The sequence below is a fragment of the Rhinoderma darwinii genome, chromosome 1 (assembly GCF_050947455.1).
Source record: "Rhinoderma darwinii isolate aRhiDar2 chromosome 1, aRhiDar2.hap1, whole genome shotgun sequence".
In the NCBI taxonomy this organism is placed as follows: domain Eukaryota; kingdom Metazoa; phylum Chordata; class Amphibia; order Anura; family Rhinodermatidae; genus Rhinoderma; species Rhinoderma darwinii.
Genome location: NC_134687.1, coordinates 339,258,208 through 339,277,774, shown reverse-complemented (window position 1 = coordinate 339,277,774; position 19,567 = coordinate 339,258,208). Strand labels below are relative to the sequence as shown.

The 19,567-nt window shown below is 43.5% G+C and overlaps 1 protein-coding gene across 1 annotated transcript; it reads left to right on the top strand.

Moving 5' to 3' along the window:
* The first annotated feature begins 1,027 nt into the window (after window positions 1–1,027).
* LOC142651277 (perilipin-2-like) lies at window positions 1,028–7,619 on the top strand. The gene is made up of 7 exons (XM_075825748.1): window positions 1,028–1,144; window positions 1,845–2,040; window positions 3,532–3,614; window positions 4,116–4,368; window positions 4,781–4,965; window positions 6,745–6,876; window positions 6,958–7,619. The coding sequence occupies exons 1-7, from the start codon at window positions 1,115–1,117 to the stop codon at window positions 7,330–7,332; spliced, it is 1,254 nt and encodes a 417-aa protein (XP_075681863.1). The 5' UTR covers window positions 1,028–1,114; the 3' UTR covers window positions 7,333–7,619.
* The last annotated feature ends 11,948 nt before the right edge of the window (window positions 7,620–19,567 follow it).

Below are 19,567 nucleotides of genomic sequence, written 5' to 3'. Positions count from 1 at the left end.
TGGATCAGGCTAGCTCCGGTCCTGGGCTAGAAGCAGTGATAGCGTTAAGCTATCATTGCTTTAAAACTGTTAACGCTATGACGTACGATTATGTCAGTTCGCGTTAACAGGCCATCGCCCGTGACGTACTAGTAGGTCACAGGGCGTTAAGGGGTTAATGTTCTGCAGAAGACAGCGTTACATTGAGCAGTATTTTGTATTGTGGCATGGGCTTCGACTACGGGTGGTGAGGCCCCGGCGCCACCGTGTACTGCTTAGTGAAGTAGAAAGAGAAGCCGAGTTCTATAACATTTTATATTTACAAGCTAAACACAAATTCAAAGCTTCATTTTACAGAGAAATGTAATAAGAGGCTAATCTTTACTAAGGGGATTTATACTCATACGAGTAGAGATAATATCCATCGCAGCTCCTCAGCGTCACGCCAAATGTTCCTCAATTCGCCCCGAGAATACGCTTTTTAGTTCATTTGAAGGGCACTTTTTAACACTGGATCCACAATGCCGGTTTTTCTTTTCTAGAGTTTCTATTGACTGAAAAGTGGATGAAATTTGAGCTGCAGCTGCTGAGCTGCTTTGAACCTGCGGCTCTCCAGCACAGGAGACCTCTGCTATAGAGCAACTAATATAAAAGCTAATCCCTCCTCACCAGCTTCATCTCTTATTATCTAGCCTGTACTGGAACAATACATGAACTGCTCTATTGCCATGGACATACAGTGTAGAAATCACAATGTGCCGCTGACTTATGCTCTTTCCACACACGCACTCCCTCATACCCTGGACCCCTGCCTGTCGCGCGCCGCCACACTTCCAGCACTCAGGAGAGCAGACTGCATGACGTCACCGCGCCGTCTCACCAGTCAGCTGACTGACGGGAAGATTCTAGGTAACAGCGCCTAGTCAGGTGGGCGTGGCCATCCACCTATAAATACGCAGACTCCCTGAGCTCCCTCATTCGTTCTTTCCTGCTCGTAGTTTGCTGTGCGGTACGGCTGTGGAGGCGCAAGGTGGATGTCATTACTTGTGTGCTTGTTTAGTCGGCGGCTTGAGGTTGTTGTCAGTTCTTGTCTTTGACTGTGCTTCTTGCTTTCTATAGGTTTTTACCTAGCAATATGGCTGAAATGGTGGAGCAGCAGCAACAGGTAACTATTAAGTGTTATGTATGGTGGAAGGAAGAAACTGCTATTGGCATCTCCACCCTGTTACTAATAGATGTATACTATGGCTGGGAGTCTTGTCAATGCAGTGCACATATTTATAGTGTGAATTGTGCTACAGATCAGTCATAGGAAACGCATGCAATCTTTATATTGATTTCTCTATAACATGTTATTTACGTGTAAGGTTTATTCAATCAGACAGTAATATGTAGCAGTAAGTATTCTCAGCTGAGTGGAGTACATATGTAGCAGTGGAAACACACAACTTCCATAGTTACTATTAGTAATCTACTGGTGGTTTCAGGTTGGGCTTTACTGTTGTCCGGTTCTGAGATCCTCCCAAGATGTATCTGGAATACCCCCGGGACCCAGCTGATCAGAATAGAGGGGCTGTATTGCTCCAGCGATCACTGCTGTCCCTTTAATGCTTGTGGCGTCCCCTCATTATATTGATTGGCAGTGTTTGGTGTAAGACCCCCCCCCCCCCATACTGGTGCCCTATCCAGAGGACCGGATATCAATGTGTTCCTGTTAACCCTCTGGGTTCTGCTTTATAAAACGACTCCTGTAATCTCGGAATATGACTACGAGGTTTCTCTGCTTTATTAGGGACTATTTACAGGCATGTTTCGAGTCCTGGCCTTCCATTGTATTTCAGCGTGTTCTGCTCTTTGTTCCTTAGAATGTGGTGGTAAGGCTGATAAACCTCCCATTGGTGAGCTCTACCTATGATATGGTGTCTTCTGTCTACGTGAACACCAGAGACAACCATCCGTACTTGAAGTCTGTATGTGACGTCGCAGAGAAAAGCGTGAGGACTATCACGTCTGTGGCTGTGACCAGTGCCATGCCAATCCTCCAGAAACTTGAGCCTCAAAGTATGTTTACGTATAAAGTGCATTTCTTTACCAATGAAAGGGAGTAACTATATAGTTTAGATGTTCGGGGTTAGGCATTACTCTGTATTGAAATGATGGTTTGCATGTGTGGTTCTGTTCAATTCTATGGGAACCTATGGGTATGCCATAATCTTGTGAATGTTCTTTTAAGGTGGTCTAGAAATAGAAGGGGGTGAGGAAGGCAATGTGTGCTAATACAGTAAGGCTGGATTCACACGAGCGTGTTCGGTCCGTATAGGACGGAACGTATTTCGGCCGCAAGTCCCGGACCGAACACACTGCAGGGAGCCGGGCTCCTAGCATCATAGTTATGTACGACGCTAGGAGTACCTGCCTCTCCGTGGAACTACTGTCCCGTACTGAAAACATGATTAGGCTGGGTTCACACAACCTATTTTCAGACGTTTAAGAGGCGTATTATGCCTCGTTTTACGTCTGAAAATAGGGCTGCAATACGTCGGCAAACATCTGCCCATTCATTTGAATGGGTTTGCCGACGTACTGTGCAGATGACCTGTAATTTACGTGTCGTCTGACAGCTGTCAAACGACGATGGACTGCCTCGGCAAAGGTGCAGGACACTTCTTTGCCACGTAATTTGAGCTCTTCATTGAACTCAATGAAGCACAGCAAGATTTACGAGCGTCTCAGGCGCCTCGCAAAATGCGAGGAGGAGCATTTACGTGTGAAACGAGGCAGCTGTTTTCTCTTAAACAATCGGTCTTTTCACACGTTAATGACAGCTAGCGTGTGAACATACCCTTACAGTACGGGACAGTTGTCCCGCAGGGACTCCTAGTGTCGTACATAACTATAATGCTAGGAGCCCGGCTCCCTGCAGTGTGTTCGGTCCGGGACTTGCGGCCGAAATACGTTCCGTCCTTTACGGACCGAACATGCTCGTGTGAATCCAGCCTTAGGCTGGGTTCACACGACCTATTTTCAGACATAAACGAGGCGTTTTATGCCTCGCTTTACGTCTGGAAATACGGTTCCAATACGTCGGCAAATATCTGCCCATTCGTTTGAATAGGTTTGCCGACGACCTGTCATTTACGCGTCGCTGTCAAACGACTCGTAAAAAAGACGCCTCGTCAAAAGAAGTGCAGGACACTTCTTGAGACGTAATTTGAGCTGTTTTTCATTGATTCCAATGAAGAACAGCTCCACATTACGCCCGTAATTGACGCCTCGCAAAACGCGAGTACATGAAATTACGGAGCTGTTTTCTCCTGAAGAAAGCTCAGTAATTTCAGACGTAAATGCAGTTATCGTGTGCACATACCCTTAGTGTGAAGCAGACAGCATAAGAAGCTTCTGCCAGGAGATCTGCAGTTCGTTCCATCCTAGCATAGGAAGTGGGTTACATGTCATGTTGGCTAACCGTCCCTGTATTAACAAGCTAGCCAAGGTCCTGGTAAAGACGTACGAATGACGCTGAGAATATTTACACGCTTTCTCCTCCCTCAGTTGCTATGGCGAATACCATTGCCTGCGTTGGACTGGATAAGATTGAAGAGAAGCTGCCTATTCTCTATCAGCCGACTGACAAGGTAACTATTGGGGTATGTTCACACAGTTTTTTCAGGTGTATTTCTGGGCGTTTACGCCTTTGAAAAAACGGAAGCTGAACGTCTACTAACATCTGCCCACTGAAATCAATGGGAGAAACAGCGTTTAGTTAATACGGGGTGACTACGCCGCTGTTTTAAAAAAACTGAGTGTAAAAAGACTCTCCGTAGAAAGTGCCTGCCACTTGCGGCTTTTTTTGCAGCTGATTTTTCTATTGAACACTATGAAACGCCTCAAAAGAAGCTTCATTTTCAGCTGCGTAACGCCTGAGAATCAGAGGCTGGTTTCTCTCTAAACCGCTCCGTATCTTCAGACTTTCCTTATTTTGTGTGTGCACATACCCTTAGAATAATTCTGTGGTCCCTTATAAATGTAATTACAACTAACCTAGATTGCAAAACTGCAGTATCAATTGATGGGTGGGAGTTGATTTGGTGTGCATGAATCTAAAATGTATAAATTGTATTTGTTCCCTTTCCTAGGTTGTAGCGAACGCCTCAGAAGCAGTTGTTGGTGCCAAAGATGCTGTGATTCAGGGTTTCACAGGAGTAGTTGATAAAACTAAGGTGGCTGTGCAGGATAGTGTGGCGATGACCAAGTCTGTTGTGAACGGCAGCATTAACACTGTTCTGGGTAGCAGTGTAGTAAAGATTATGAGCAATGGTGTGGACGCTGCACTAACCAAGTCTGAAACTCTTCTGGAACAATACCTGCCGCCAACAGATGAAGAGTTGGGTAAGCTGAAACCTGCTTTAAACCAAGCTTGGGTTATGTGAATTTTGGTCCCTGCAGCGCACTTGGTAGTTACCTCATCAGAGGTACAACTCCTTTGCATAGGAGGAAAATGTTAAATTATCCGTAAGTAACATCACGTGAGCCTCTCTGGAGGTTATTGAGGCCTCCTAGATCAAGACCTACCCACTGGGGCAGTTCTCATATCAAACTTTCTTTTTTTGAGGCGTAGCTTCTATAAATCTACTTTACCTAGAAGCTGCATCTCTAAAAGTAAGGTGTCTTTATCTGGAAAACCAACAGACTGCTATGAAAATATATATTCTTTTTAGTTAGTGAGTTCACCCTAAGGCTGAAATTCATGTAGAACGTGGCTTTTACTGTTATGTGGGTGTAACTAATTTCTCAATTTTAGCTAAGGAAGCTGCAAAAACAGAAGGCTTTGAATTGTCCGTTGATCAGCCAAGCTATTATGTTCGTCTGGGATCCCTCTCGGCAAAGGCCCGCAAACGTGCTTATCAACAAGCTTTGACCCGAATCAAGGATGTGAAGTGCAGAAGTCAGGAATCCATTGCTCAGCTCCAGAACACCGTTGACCTGGTTAGTAAATCTGCTTCTGTTCTTTACTAATCTTAAAGGAACAGTGTCACCAACATTTTTTTTTTTTTTTTTTTTATATCAGTTTTATGTTAGGGTTTTATTAAAAGTTTATATTTATTTGTGTTACTTTTTTCTATTTTTACACTTTTTCTTCCCTATGGGGGGCTGCCATTTTTTTTCCCATTTCTGTGTCGATTAACGACACATACAGACATGGAATACGGCAGCTCCAGTCCCATAGGGACTGCGAATGGGGCCCGTTCCATCCACTATGGTGTACGCGGTGTGTTTGGGAACGGCGCATGCGCCGCTCCCACACAGTCCGATTTTAAATGCGTGCCATTTTCTTGTGGAGCGGAAGTCGCGGCCGGGCAGTAAGATTACTACTTCCGGACTTGTGCACATGGAACAGCGGACGGACCGGAGGGAGCGGCGGCGACTGGAGCAGGTAAGTGATTTCTATGTATGTTCGTGTTTCAGTGTGTTTACTAGTGTGTGTAAACCTTCTACACTGTGTGTTGGCTCAAAAAATGGCGACACACAGTGTAGGAGGTTAGACCGTTCAAACCCCTCGTTTCTCCCGGCACTAGCCAGAATAAAGGAGGGGGGGATTCTGAGAGCTCATTAGAGTGAGGGATTTTTTTTCCCAATTTTGCAGCATAAAGCAATGTGGTTGCTTTACCAAATGCTATGCTGCAATTTTGGGAATTGCTCCATCTAGTGACCAGTGCTGGGAAATATTATAAATTGAATCCAATTTATAATATTTCCTGACTCGTGAAAAAAATTAGAACAATGTTTAATCACCTACACACTAATTGTTTAACTAAAAAAAACAAAACATGTTTTGCTGGCAACACATTCCCTTTAAAGCAGCTGCGTGAAAAAATGCTGTGTTGTATAAGTTTCCACAAATTGTAGTGTGTTCTAACTTGCAATGTAAAGGTCCTATTATGTGGGCTGCCAGGTCTCAAAGAAACCACATACTCCTTTCTTTTTGGAGGTAGGCGTTTACCCAATCCATGCATAATAGAAAGACTAACTCCTCTAAAATAAACTGAGGGATGAGATGTCTGGGCCCTGCCAGGTTTGCAGGATAGTTTTTAGGGCAGCAGCGGAAGTGCAGAAAGTTAGCTTCTTGTAGGGCTAGGGGACGCAAGGCAGATGACCAAAAAGTGCATCCTCCAGATTGACTGGGACCCTAGCAAGGTCCATAAGCAGTGGTACACGTAAGCCACATACATCTGCCCTACGCATGAAGCAAGCCGGGTTGTGCAGACTTTCTATTGAGTCAGCACACCGCTAAACTGATTTCCTGAAAAAGCCAAACCAACTAAGCGGCTGAGCAGTTTTGTGCTTCGTTTTAGTGATTTTAGACTGCCACCAGTCCAAACTTCCGATGTCAGTCATGTCCTAACATTAGTTGCCCTCTCAGGAGATCTGTCATTAAAAAAAATAAAAATAAAGGGCTCTTTTGTTAAGAACGATCTATAAGATGCTCAGCAGGTGACCAGCCAAGAGGCACCATATTTTGTGTACTAGGTCTAGTACCACCTGCTAAATTGTTCTAGAGCCATCATAGATTGTCTTCATAAAAGGAGTATGTACGGGTGGTGGTGAAGCTGCCTGAAAAGGGAGTACTGTATAGAACAGTGGGTTTTGGTGCTAGAACTCATATTGTAAATGCATACCAGGCTTACTGTTTAATCCATATTGAGGGTGGGTAATCTTTGTAGTCTCTCCCACATCTTTCATATGAACATTACCCTGTTCTCTAAGATTGAATATGCAAGGAAGAACATGAATGATGCTAATCACAAAATCCACGATGCACAGGAGAAAATCTACAATAAGTGGGTGGAGTGGACAAAAGGCACAGGACAAGATAGTGGAGAAACTGAAAGCACTGAGGTAAGTCCCTTCTATAAAATGTATGCTACATCAGATCTGGTACACTGAACTTCTGTGTAATATGTTACTTTCCCTTCACAGCAAATTGAATCCCGCTCTCTGAATATTGCCCGACACCTCACTCAGCAACTGCAAACCACATGTCTCTCCCTGGTCACAAGTGTTCAAGGACTTCCAAAGAACATTCAGAACAAAGCTCAAAATGTTAGTGCCTTGGCTGCAGATGTCTATCAAAACTTCCGTTCTGCCTCTTCCTTCAGAGAAATGTCTGGTGGCCTCTTAACCACCAGTAAGGACCAGTTCACAAAAATGAAGGACTCTATGGATGATGTGATGGACTACTTGGTTAACAACACTCCACTAAATTGGCTGGTAGGTCCCTTTTACCCACAATTGGCTGATGGCCAAAATGGGGCGCAACAAGTTGATGGGGGTGACTCTGCCAACAAGGAATGAGAAATTCTTCGTTTGCATTAGTGACTCTACACTTGGTCAGGGTTTGCCTACTTCATTAACTAATACTACACCGTTTACATTACACTTCCAACCCCTTGTGCTGACTTGTGAGGGACAGATGGTGGCAACGGGCCACATTGCAGTTATGAGGATTTGTCTATCATTGGCCTCTGTCTTACACTTGGGTGTTGATGCCAATATGTCACTTGTATCACTGATTTTGTGTAAATGCTACTCTTTATACTGTTTTTGTGCACCTTTTGTATTAATAAACTACCTGCATTGATTGGTCTGTGTTAAGGTCCTGTGTTCATAGAACTGATAAACAAATCGGATAATAAATTTGGTAGTGCACACTGGTTCTATTTGAGAATTGCAATGAATGGTGCCCCTGAAGTAAGACAAATCCTCACTCTAATGAGGCAAGCTCTACATAGTGGTAGCAGTACCTAGCTACTGTGGACACCCACTTAGGCCATCTATGTCTTTGACCAGAATAGCAAACGTCAGGTTAAGGGTAGGAACGCACACAGCATATTCAGGGCAGATATGCGGTGTCAAGCTTTGCAGCGTATTCGCCCTGAACACCGCAGGGAAAGCTGTCTGAAATTCTGCACCACTGTGTGCTTTCCAGGTGTAAATTATGTCACAACACCACATTGCTTGCGGGTTTAAGCACCCCATTGAATTCAATGGGAAGAGCTGAAAACACACATTAACATTCTACGGTTGAAGAAACTGCACTGCAGGTCAAATGATGTGCATATTTTTCCAGTATGGGGATGAGATTTGTTGAATTCTCACCCACACTGCTGCTTCTGTAATACGTGGCGGAGTTTCCACAATGATGCCGTTGTGGCAAATCTGCAATGTTTACGTTGTCTGTTCGTACCCTTAAACTCTGGTTTTGTGGCTCTGCCATTGCCAAAACTGGTACGTCTGGTAACATAAGACAGTAGAATTTGGGGTTGTGCATTGCCACAGGGGTTCTGACTCCCTGTATGCAGAGTTTCTCCCCTGGAAGTTTCTTCCGGAGATTAACCTCACTGCGTAGTGTCTTATGGAGCATTGTTTTAATTGGTTCTATACAATTTAACCCCTTAATGACCGGGTATGTTCCTTAATGACAAAGCCAGATTTGTCAAATCTGGAATGTCTGACTTTATCAGAGAATAACTCAAAGTTTTGAATATCCAAGTAATTCTGACATTATTTTTTCGGCACATGTTGTACTTTATTTTAGTGGTAAAAGTAGACTGATACAATTTGCGGAAATTAATTAAATAGAAAAATGGAAGACATTTTGTAAAAATTACAATTTTCCCCTATTAACTGCAATATGTCACATATGTACACACATACTGTACAATTTTTTAAATTAAATATATTTCGATCTCTACTCTCTTGGCAGCACTTTTAAAAAAAGAAAATACATTTTCATTAATTTAGAGGACTTACAAATTGAATAATTTTATAAATTTTGAAGTACATTTTGTTTTCCTACACCAAGCTAGGTTTTGAAAGGCTCATAGGGCTCAGTCATGGAAACCCCCACAAATGACCCCATGTAGAAAACTAGACCCCTTAAGGTATTTATCTAGGGGTATAGTAAGTATTTTGACCCCACAGGTTTTTGCTAAATTGAATACATAGCAGGTGAAGAGAAAAATAATTTCACTTTTTTCATAAGTATCAGTTTGAAGACCAATTTCTTTGTAAAGCAACCATGAGAATGAAGAAACGCACCACAAAATCTCTCACCCTGTTTCTCCTGTTTTCAAAAATACCCACATTGTGGCCCTAATGAGCTGCCTGGACACACGGCAGGACCCAAAAGGAAGGGAGCACCCGGAGGCTTTCAGGACTCATATTTTGCTTGAAAATGTTTTAGGCCCCACTGCACATTTGGAGAGGCTTTGAGCTACCAGAACGATAGAAACTCCCCATAAACGACCCCATTTAGAAAACTAGACCCTCATAAGGTATTTAGGGGTATAGTAAGTATTTTGACCCCACAGTTTTTGCTAAATATATTGGAATTAGTCTGTGAAAATTAAAATGTACTTTTTTTTTTTTCTGAAAACATAGAAATTTTTATTATTTACAAGGAATAACTAAGAAAATGCACCCCAACATTTGTAAAGCAATGTCTCTCGATTACGACAATACCCCATATGTGGTAATAAACTGCTGTTTGGACCCACAGCAGGGCTCAGAAGGGAAGGAGCGCCATTTGGATTCATGATTTTGGTGGAATGGTTTTCGGTGCAATGCACTGGAGGGACAAAAACAGTGGAAACCCACCAAAAGTGACCCCATTTTGGAAAAACCTTCAAGGAATTTTTCTAGGGGTATAGTGAGCATTTACACCCCACGGGTCTTTTGCAGAGTTTATTAGAATTCGGGCGCAAAAATTAATATCTTTTTTTTCCACTAAAATGTCGCATTTTCACAAGGGATAAAGGAGGAAAAAAACAACCATTTTTTTTATAAAGCAATTTCTCCCGAGTACAGAAATACCCCACATGTGGTCATACGTTTTTCCATTAGAAATGAATTAACCCTTTCAGGACTGATCCATTTTTTGCTTTAATCTTTAAGATTTTCACTCCCTGCTTTCCAAGAGCCATAACTTTTTATTTTTCCATCAATAGAGCGGTGTGAGGGCTTATTTCTTGCGGGAGGAGCTGCAGTGGTACATAAAAAGTGATTGGAATGTTGTGGTTTTTTTTTTGGTTTTTTTTAGAGCGAAGGTGACAAAAAAAACAACTGATTTTTGGCAGTTTCAATTATAACATTTTTTTAAGGTGTGCAAATTAAATAATGGTATATTGTAATAGTTTGGACTTTTACGGATGTAGCGATACCAATTTTGTTCATTTTTTTTACATTACTTTAGAAGAAAAATGCAAAAAGGTGTTTTTGTTTTTTTTTAACTTAAAAAAAAAAAAAATTCTCACTACGAATAACTAATTCTTCACATTTTATTAATCAATCCCCTTAGGGGACTTGATCCAGCAATCATTGGATCACTGGTACAATACACTGCAATACTAATGTATTGCAGTAAATTGTTCTTACAGGCTTCTGTAATAGAGCGATCGCTGTACCTGTCCGTTAGTACCGAGGGGGCCTGCTGTAATACACAGCCGACACCCGCAGCGTATGGAGCGGGCTCAGCACGTGAGCCGGCTCCATACATCAACCGCCGCACCATGACGGGCAATTAAGTCATAGAGCACAAAGGGGTTAATGCACAGCGGATGGTTCAAAGTGAAAATTGCAATTTTCCACTGATATGCCATTTTAGTGCATAATATGTTGTGCCTCAGAAGACAAATACCTCAAAACGTTAAGCGGGTTCTCTCGGGTATGGCGATGCCATGTGTGGGCGAAAACTGCTGCTTGGGCACGCTGCAGGTCTTAGAAGGGAGGGAACGCAATTTTGCTTTTGGAGCGCAGATTTTGCTCAGTGGTAGCTTTGTTTGGGGTTTTGCTGGTATTTCAGTTTATAATTTGGGGGTATATGCAATCTGTGCGGGGTACATCAGGGCATAAGAGGGTATAATAATGGGGTAAATAAATGTTTCATAGATATGTGGCCAGTGTCACACTGATAAATGGTGCCCGATCTTATCCACTTTTGGACACTGCACATTTTGCATCGCCATATTCTGAAAGCCAGAACTTTTTTTTTTTTCTTCACCACTGGAGCCCTGTGAGGGCTTATTTGTTGCGGGACAATCTGTAGTTTTCATTGGTACCATTTTGGGGTACATGCGGGTTGTTTTTTTTGCGTGTTTGCACAATAAAATGACTTATTTATAAAAATAAATTCTGTGTCACCATATTCTGAGAGACATAATTTTTTTATTTTTTAGTCAAAAAAGCTGTGTAAGGACTTGTGTTTTGCGGGACGGATAGAAGTTTTTATTGGTACTATTTTTGGGTACATGCGACTTTTTGATCACCTTTTTATTTATTTAGGGAGCAGTGCTGACCAAAAAAATCGTGATTCTGTCTTTTTTTTTTTTTTTTTTGGGGTGTTCATCGTGCGGGAAAAATAACATTACAGTTTTATAGTTGGGGTCATTACTTATGCGGAGATACAAAATATGTGTACTTTTTTTAACGTGTTCATTTTTTTTCTATACTAGTCTTCTAGGAAAAAAAAACATTTTGTGTTTATATCACTTAACTTTTATTTTTACACTTTTTTTTTTTAAAACATTTTTTTTTACTTGTCCCACTAGGGGACACTTAGACTTGCAGCTTTGATCGCTGCTAGAGTACATTACACTACACACGTAGTGTAATGTACTCCCAACTGTCATTGTGACGTAACTGTCACTGACAGGAAGCCTCGGAGGACCGGCCGGAGGTTGCTCCTCCGAGGCTTCCGTACATGGCAACCCGGAGGTCATTATCTGACCTCCGATTGCCACGACAAGCATCGGTAGCCTCCACGATCACTTCGTGGGGGCTGCCGATGTGCTTCAAACCACTTAAATGCGGCGACGGCAATCCGTCGCCGCACTTAAGGGGTTGATTGCCGAAAGCAGCGGCGATGGTCTGCTGTCCGGCGAGACTGATATGTCAGCTGTCTAGGACAGCTGTCAGCGTGTGCCTGTCACTCTGTGTTTACAGTGACAGTTTTAAATACTGACAAAAATGAACGTCCTGGGGCAGGAACTAGCAGCCGACCAGGATGTTCATTTTCGTCATTGGTCGTGAAAGGGTTAAAGAAAAAAACAAACCCTCTGGATAAACTGAAGCATATGGCAGAGGTATTGGGTTCTTAGACATCTTGGCAGCCAAATTACAGCTCCACTAGGTACACTGACTTAATACAGTGAGTACAAAGCAACCTGCGGTTTACACTTTAAAGCCCAAAATAAAATTTAACCGGTAACATTAACCCCTTCCCGTTGTAAAGAACTTTTAGATTTTCGGTTTTTCCTCCACCTTACAAAAGCCATAACGTCTTTATTTTTCAGTCAATATAGTACTATTTGGGCTTGATTTTTGCGGGACGAATTGTAGTTTTTCGTAGCACCATTTATTTTGCCGTATAACGTACTAAAACGGGAAAAATTATTTGTGGGGTAGAAAATGAAAAAACAGCGATTCCTCCATGGTTTTTTGCACGCTGCTTTTACGGAATTCGCTGCAATTAAAACAACATGTTAACTTTATTCTGTAGGTCAATATAATTACGGCGATACCAAATATACATAGTCTTTTCTATGTTTTACTACTTTTTACATGTAAAAAATTTATTTTGCGTTGCCAAATTCCGAGAGCCAAAACTTTTATTTTTCCGTCGATTAAGCGGTATAAGGGCTTATTTTTTGCTGCATAAGCTGTAGTTTTTAATACCATTTTGGTATAAATGCGATGGTTTGATCACTTTTTATTTAATTTTTTGTGGGAGATTAGGTGACCAAAAAATAGACCTTCTGGCATTTACTATATATATTTATTTATTTTTTAACGGCGTTCACCGTGCGGGTTAAATAACGATATGTTATAATAGTTCTGACTTTTACGGACGCGGCGATACCAATTATGTTTAATTTTTTTTTTTTACTATGCGCTAGGGGGAAAATGGGAAAAGGGGTTTTTGTTTTTTTTTGAACTTTTACACTAAAAAAAATGTACTTTATTTTTTTTTTTTTTTAATTAGTCCCCCTAGGGGACTTCAACCAGCGATTGTTAGATCGCTTGCACGATATACTGCAATACTAATGTATTGCAGTATATCGTGATTCTGACAGGCACCTAGTAAACCCTGCCGGAGGCAAGGCTTAATAGGTGTACAAAGGTGGCGGACCTGGGGGCGTTCATTAAGCCCCCAGGCAGTCATAGCAACCATCGCCCCCCCCCCCGCCCCGCGATTGCGGGGGGTGCAATGAGCTGTTAGAGGGGTCGCCTCCTCTTTCTGACTATTTAAATGCTGCGGTCAGTATTGACTGCGGCATTTAACGAGTTAAACTAGCGGGAGCGCGATGCTCCTAGTTACTCTGAAGTGTCGGCTGTAACATACAGCTGACAGTCATCGTATGGAGCGAGCTCACTGCATGAGCCCGCTCCATACTTCCCTTTGACTTTGGCATATGGATACATCAAATGTCGGGAAGGGGTTAAACACCCTACACCCTGAATTTTCAACTGAAATGGCTGTTAGAAGCCGACTGCCTGCCAAGATGTTTGTGTAGCCCAATGTGGTCTGGAGGAAAGAATAGGGTCAAATGTCATAGTCCTGCTCTAAAAGTGTTACAACTATGCAGTAATACTGGGATTTACATTAACCTGGTCCACTTTCCTTGTGTTGTAGGTTTTGTTGTAAAAAAAATGTCTGTTTCTGTTGGAATTAAGAGCTATTGGGCTCTGTGCATAATTTCATAGTGGATAGTATGAGGGAGCAGATACTACTACACTCAGTAAGCTGGCAAAATCTGAGGAGATAAATATCTTGGGGTAGGTGTACTGCTGAAAAGGCACCAACTCTGGCATACAGGCCGTGCACTACATTAATTAATGGTTTTCTTGGATTTCCAGGAGAAAATTAACGAAGGCTTCATATTTGATGTTCAGGACACAAGAGAATGCTCCCAGTCTGAGGATGTCAAACACCTGACAGACATTTTATCACTGGCAATCCCCCCAACACCAACTAGAAGCAACCCCCAGAAAAAGTGCCGTGTCTGCAGAAAAGATAGGCGCCGCAAAGATTCCCGATATTTCTGTCTCATGTCCCTCGCAACCAGGCCCGTGCATTCACACGTTTTAAAAAAATACCGTACTGTTCTGAATTATTAGATTTTAGTTAACTAGTTGAAAATATATTTGCCCTACATTACATTTTTATTTTCCAATGATTTTACGCCCAGGGTGAGGGAGGGAATGTGTAGGGGGTGGATGTCATGTTTGCATATTTTCTAAAGTTCATCTGCTGGAGAGCTCCATTTGCTTAAACCTGCAATTTCTTATTTTAGGAAAGCCAAAAAAACTAATTCCCATTATACCCCTAGATGAATACTTTGGGATTTCTGCTTCAAGAGTAGATATTTTGAAAGAGTTATAGAAACGCTGAGTTTTGTAAAACCAGCTTTGAAAAAAGGTGATTTGTGAAATAAGCTTCTTCTATCGTCCGCCCTCCTACATCTCTATGTGATAATAAGGCACACATATTTGGTATCCCCATGCACGGGAGAAGTGGAAGAATGTGAAAGGAGATGAATTTTGCCAGTGGTCCATAATGTGTGAAAAATGCAAGCATAAACTGACGCATTTGCCAAAAAAAATGCTAATTTTATTTTGTTCCATTTTCAAGAAACTTTCAGAAGAAAACTAGACTTTCTAAAAATATGATAAACCCCTTGAAGAAAACCTTGTGGGGTCTACTTGTGTGAATGAAGTCATTAATGGGGTGTTTCTAATGTTTCAGCAGCATTAGGCCCCCCAGAAAACAGTACGCTGCTATAAAATCAAGTGCAGAATTCCTGGACCGAAAAGGCCAAAAAGCTTCCTTTTATTCCAAGACCTGGCACATGCCCGCACAGTGAATAAGGCACACATATTTGGTATCCCCATGCACGGGAGTAGTGGAAGAATGTGAAAGGAGATGAATTTTGTCCATGGTGTATACTTTGTGTGAAAAATGCTGGCATAAACTGACGCATTTGCTAAATTCTTGCATTTTTTTTTCCAATTTGGCCCACTTTAGAGAAAAAAAATAAAAATGATGTATAGTGACTGACAAATGCCATTAAAACAAAGCCCAATCTGTCCTTAAAAAAAAGACTAAAATTCAAAGATGAACTTTATTCACCTGCAGAGCCATAATCATCTAAAGAAGCGCATAGCAAAATTGTGACATTTTCTCTAGTCATTTAGCTGTAAAACAGCCTAGTCCTTAACCGGTTAATTCCTGTGAAACGCCTCAAGAGTTAAAGAGGCTCTGTCACCACACAAGTGCCCTATCTCCTACATAAGGAGATCGGCGCTATAATGTAAATGACAGTAATGCTTTTTATTTAAAAAAGGATCTATTTTTACCACTTTATTAGCGATTTTAGATATATGCTAATGATTTGCTTGATGCCCAAGTGGGCGTTGTACAGGGGAGTGTATGACGCTGACCAATCAGCCTCATGCACTCCTCTCCATTCATTTACTCAGCACATAGGGATACTGCTAGATCCTTATGTGCTGTCTTAGGGCGGATTTACACGAGCATGTGCGCTTTGCGCACACAAAAAACGCGGCATTTTGCTCCGTGTGTCATCACATAGGATGTGCGGCTGCGTGATTTTCTTGCAGCCGCCATCATTATGACACTCTGGATGGTTGTAAACAGAAAAGCACGTGGTGCTTTTCTGTTTCCAAACATATTTTTGACTGCTGTTGCGCGAATCACGCACGTCCCAAGGAAGTGCTTCCGTGTGGTGCGCGTGATTTTCACGCACCCATTGACTTCAATGGGTGCGTGATGCGCAAAAAACGCAGAAATATAGGACCTGTCGTGAGTTTTACGCAGCGGACTCACGCTGCGCAAAAATCACTGACAGTCGGCACTGCCCCCTAGACTAGCATAGGTCCGTGCGACGCGTGTGAAAAACATGTGCGTTGCACGGACGTATTACACGTTCGTGTAAATCCGCCCTTATTAGCAATACTGAAGTGTTTAGGCAGTGAATAGACGTTCCACGGGATGTCTATGCACAATCTCTGCACTTCGTTACTCGGTCTGTGGTAGTTACAGCAGAGGAAGCGTAATCTCGCGAGATCTCGCTGTAAATGACAGGTTACAACGAGATCACGCTTCCTCTGCTGTAACTACCATAGAAACAGTAACGAAGTGCAGAGATTGTGAATAGACATCCCGTGTAATGTCTATTCACTGTCTAAACACTTCAGTATTGTTAATGTGTTAGGGCAGATACAGACGAACGTTGCGTTTTTGCGCGCGCAAAAACCATTTGACAGCTGCGTGTGTCATCCGTGTATGATGCGCGGCTGCGTGATTTTTGCGCAGCCGCCATCATAGAGATGAGGCTAGTCGACGCCCGTCACTGTCCAAGGTGCTGAAAAAGCTAACTCTTTCAGCACCCTCGACAGTGAATGCCGAACACAATATCGAAAAACCTGTTGAAAAAAAGGAAAAAGTTCGTACTTACCGAGAACTTCCCGGCCGTTGCCTTGGTGACGCGTCCTTGGTGACGCGCCTCTCGACATCGGGCCCCACCTCCCTGGATGACGCGCCAGTCCATGTGACCGCTGCAGCCTGTGCTTGGCCTGTGATTGGCTGTAGCTGTCACTTGGACTGAATTGTCATCCCGGGAGGTCAGACTGGAGGAAGACGCCGGGAGTTATCGGTAAGTCAGAACTTCGTTTTTTTTTCTACAGGTTCATGTATATTGGGATCGGAAGTCACTGTCCATGGTGCTGAAACAGTTTAACTCTTTCAGCACCATGGACAGTGACTATCTCCTGACGTCGCGTACCGATAATTTTTTTGCCGAGTTCGGCCGAACCCGGTGAATTTCGGTTCGCTTGTCCGGCTTCGCTCATCGCAAAGACACTCCGTTTGGATGTTCGGAAACAGAAAAGCACGTGGTGCTTTTCTGTTTACATTCATCCTTTTGACAGCTGGTGCGCTGTTTCAGTCGGTTCGCACGGAAGTGCTTCCGTGCAACCTGCGTGGTTTTCACGCACCCATTGACTTCAATGGGTGCGTGATGCGCGAAATACGCATATTGAACCTGTCGCGCTTTTTGCGCAGCAGACAAACGCTGCGCAAAAAGCACGGACTGTCTGTACTGCCCCATAGACTTGTATTGGTCCATGCGTGCCGCGTGAAAACCACGCGGCCCGAACGGACCGAATACACGCTCGTGTGAATCCCCCCTTAGTATAAGACAGCACATAAGGATCTAGCAGGATCCCTATGCACTGAGTAAATGAATGGAGAGGAGTTCATGAGGCTGATTGGTCAGCGTCATATACTCCCCTGTACAACGCCCACTTAGTCTAAAATAAAAATACGCCCACTTGGGCATTAAGCAACTCATTAGCATAAATCTAAAATCGCTAATAAAGTGGTAAAAATAGATTGTTTTTTTAAATAAAAAACACTGCTGTCACCTACATTATAGCGCCGATCTCTTTATCTAGGAGATAGGGCACTTATAATGTGGTGACAGAGCATCTTTAAAATACTTTCTGAATGCTGTTTTGAATACTTTGAGGGGTGCAGTTTCTAATATATAAGGCCCTCAAAGCCACTTCACAACTGAACTGGTCCCTTAAAAAATTGCCTTTTAAAATTTTCTTCAAATTTAAATTTTAAATTACAATTTAAAATTGAAATTTAAAATGTAAAATTTTACCTACGTAGTGCAATGTATTAGATCTGTCAGTTATTCACTGACAGCAAGCAGATTAGGCTTCGCCTCTCAGCGGGGCCAAATCGACTTCCGTAATGGCAGAGCATGAGGCCATTGGGTCTCCTGTTGCCATAGCAGCAGTCGCCAGTCCTGATTGCCTGTCAGGGCTGACGATCTGCTAGCAACCGCTAAAGAGGCAGCGATCGCTTTCGATTGCTGCATCGAAGGGGTTAATGGCAGGGATCGGAGCTAGCTCCGTTTCCTGCCGTTACAGGTGGATGTCAGCTGTAACATACAGCTGACTTCCACCGCTGATGACGCCGGATCAGCTCCTGAGTTGGCGCCATCTTGCCGGCGGCTACGGAAGCCGATCAGGCTCCGCCGCGGGCGGATCTTTTTTTCTTTATCAAAGATTTTTATTTTGAAAATATACACAACATAACAGCATATACATGGTTTCATACATTTGCAAAATTCACAAACAGTGCAATATAACCACTTCAATATCACATAAAGTATGCAAAGACATAGAGCAGCAGTAGGAGGTAGCCTCCTAATCAGTAAGCAAAAACGATATAAGAATGCAATGAAAATAACAGTACTATAAGTGCAGCAAAGATAGTGCATTATTTAGGGGAGCCAGTCCCCACAGGTGGATAACAATTATCGCATATAAGTGCACATTATACGACAGACTAACACAGACACAAGACAACAAAGGGAAACAAATACGGACATAGCACGCAAAAAGTAGGCTTTATATAGGTATTCAAAAGAGGCCATCCAGCCAGAGAGGTAAATCATCACCTCCCCGGAATCCAGACCACACTGCCCAGGTGCGGACAAAAAGCTCAGCTTTACCCTGATCAGCAGACATCAACTCCTCCATCCTCATAATTCCATTCACCTCCGTCACCCATTCCTTCAGGGAAGGCACAGTGCTGGATTTCCAATGACGAGGAATCACTGTTCTTGCTGCGGTCAAAAAATGCCGAAAGACACTCTTTTTGAGGTGTGAGAGTGATCCCGGAACCATGGAAAGTAAACCAATAGAGGCCGAAGTCTGAACCTCAGTATGAAAAAGTTTATTACCGAGATCAAAAATCTTTCCCCAAAAGGGACGAAGTTTGGGACAATCCCACCAAATGTGCAGCATGGTTCCAGGAGCCTCCCGCGTGTGGATCTTGACCGGCTTCCGTGCTAGGCAGACCGGGAGGCCAGTGCCCTCTGTAGATGCCGCCACAGTGCCCTCTGTAGATGCCGCCACAGTGCCCTCTGTAGATGCCGCCACAGTGCCCTCTGTAGATGCCACCACAGTGCCCTCCGTAGATGCCGCCACAGTGCCCTCCGTAGATGCCGCCACAGTGCCCTCCGTAGATGCCGCCACAGTGCCCTCCGTAGATGCCGCCACAGTGCCCTCCGTAGATGCCGCCACAGTGCCCTCCGTAGATGCCGCCACAGTGCCCCCCGTAGATGCCGCCACAGAGCCCTCCGTAGATGCCGCCACAGAGCCCTCCGTAGATGCCGCCACAGAGCCCTCCGTAGATGCCGCCACAGAGCTCTCCGTAGATGCCGCCACAGAGCCCTCCGTAGATGCCGCCACAGAGCCCTCCGTAGATGCCGCCACAGAGCCCTCCGTAGATGCCGCCACAGTGCCCTCCGTAGATGCCGCCACAGTGCCCTCCGTAGATGCCGCCACAGAGCCCTCCGTAGATGCCGCCACAGAGCCCGGAACTCTGGCTAAGCCACTGACATCAGTGTCCATATATGGACAGTGATGTCAGGGGCTTGCCCAGAGCTGGAGTCCCGGAGCAGAGCCGCTTCTAGCACTCTGCCTGGGATTC

Excerpts from the sequence above, each read along its gene's own strand:
- LOC142651277 (XM_075825748.1), top strand. The coding sequence starts at position 1,115 with ATGGCTGAAATGGTGGAGCAGCAGCAACAG. Across the intron at positions 1,145-1,844 it reads TGGTGGAGCAGCAGCAACAG|AATGTGGTGGTAAGGCTGAT; the intron begins GTAACTATTAAG and ends TTTGTTCCTTAG. Across the intron at positions 6,877-6,957 it reads GAGAAACTGAAAGCACTGAG|CAAATTGAATCCCGCTCTCT; the intron begins GTAAGTCCCTTC and ends TTCCCTTCACAG.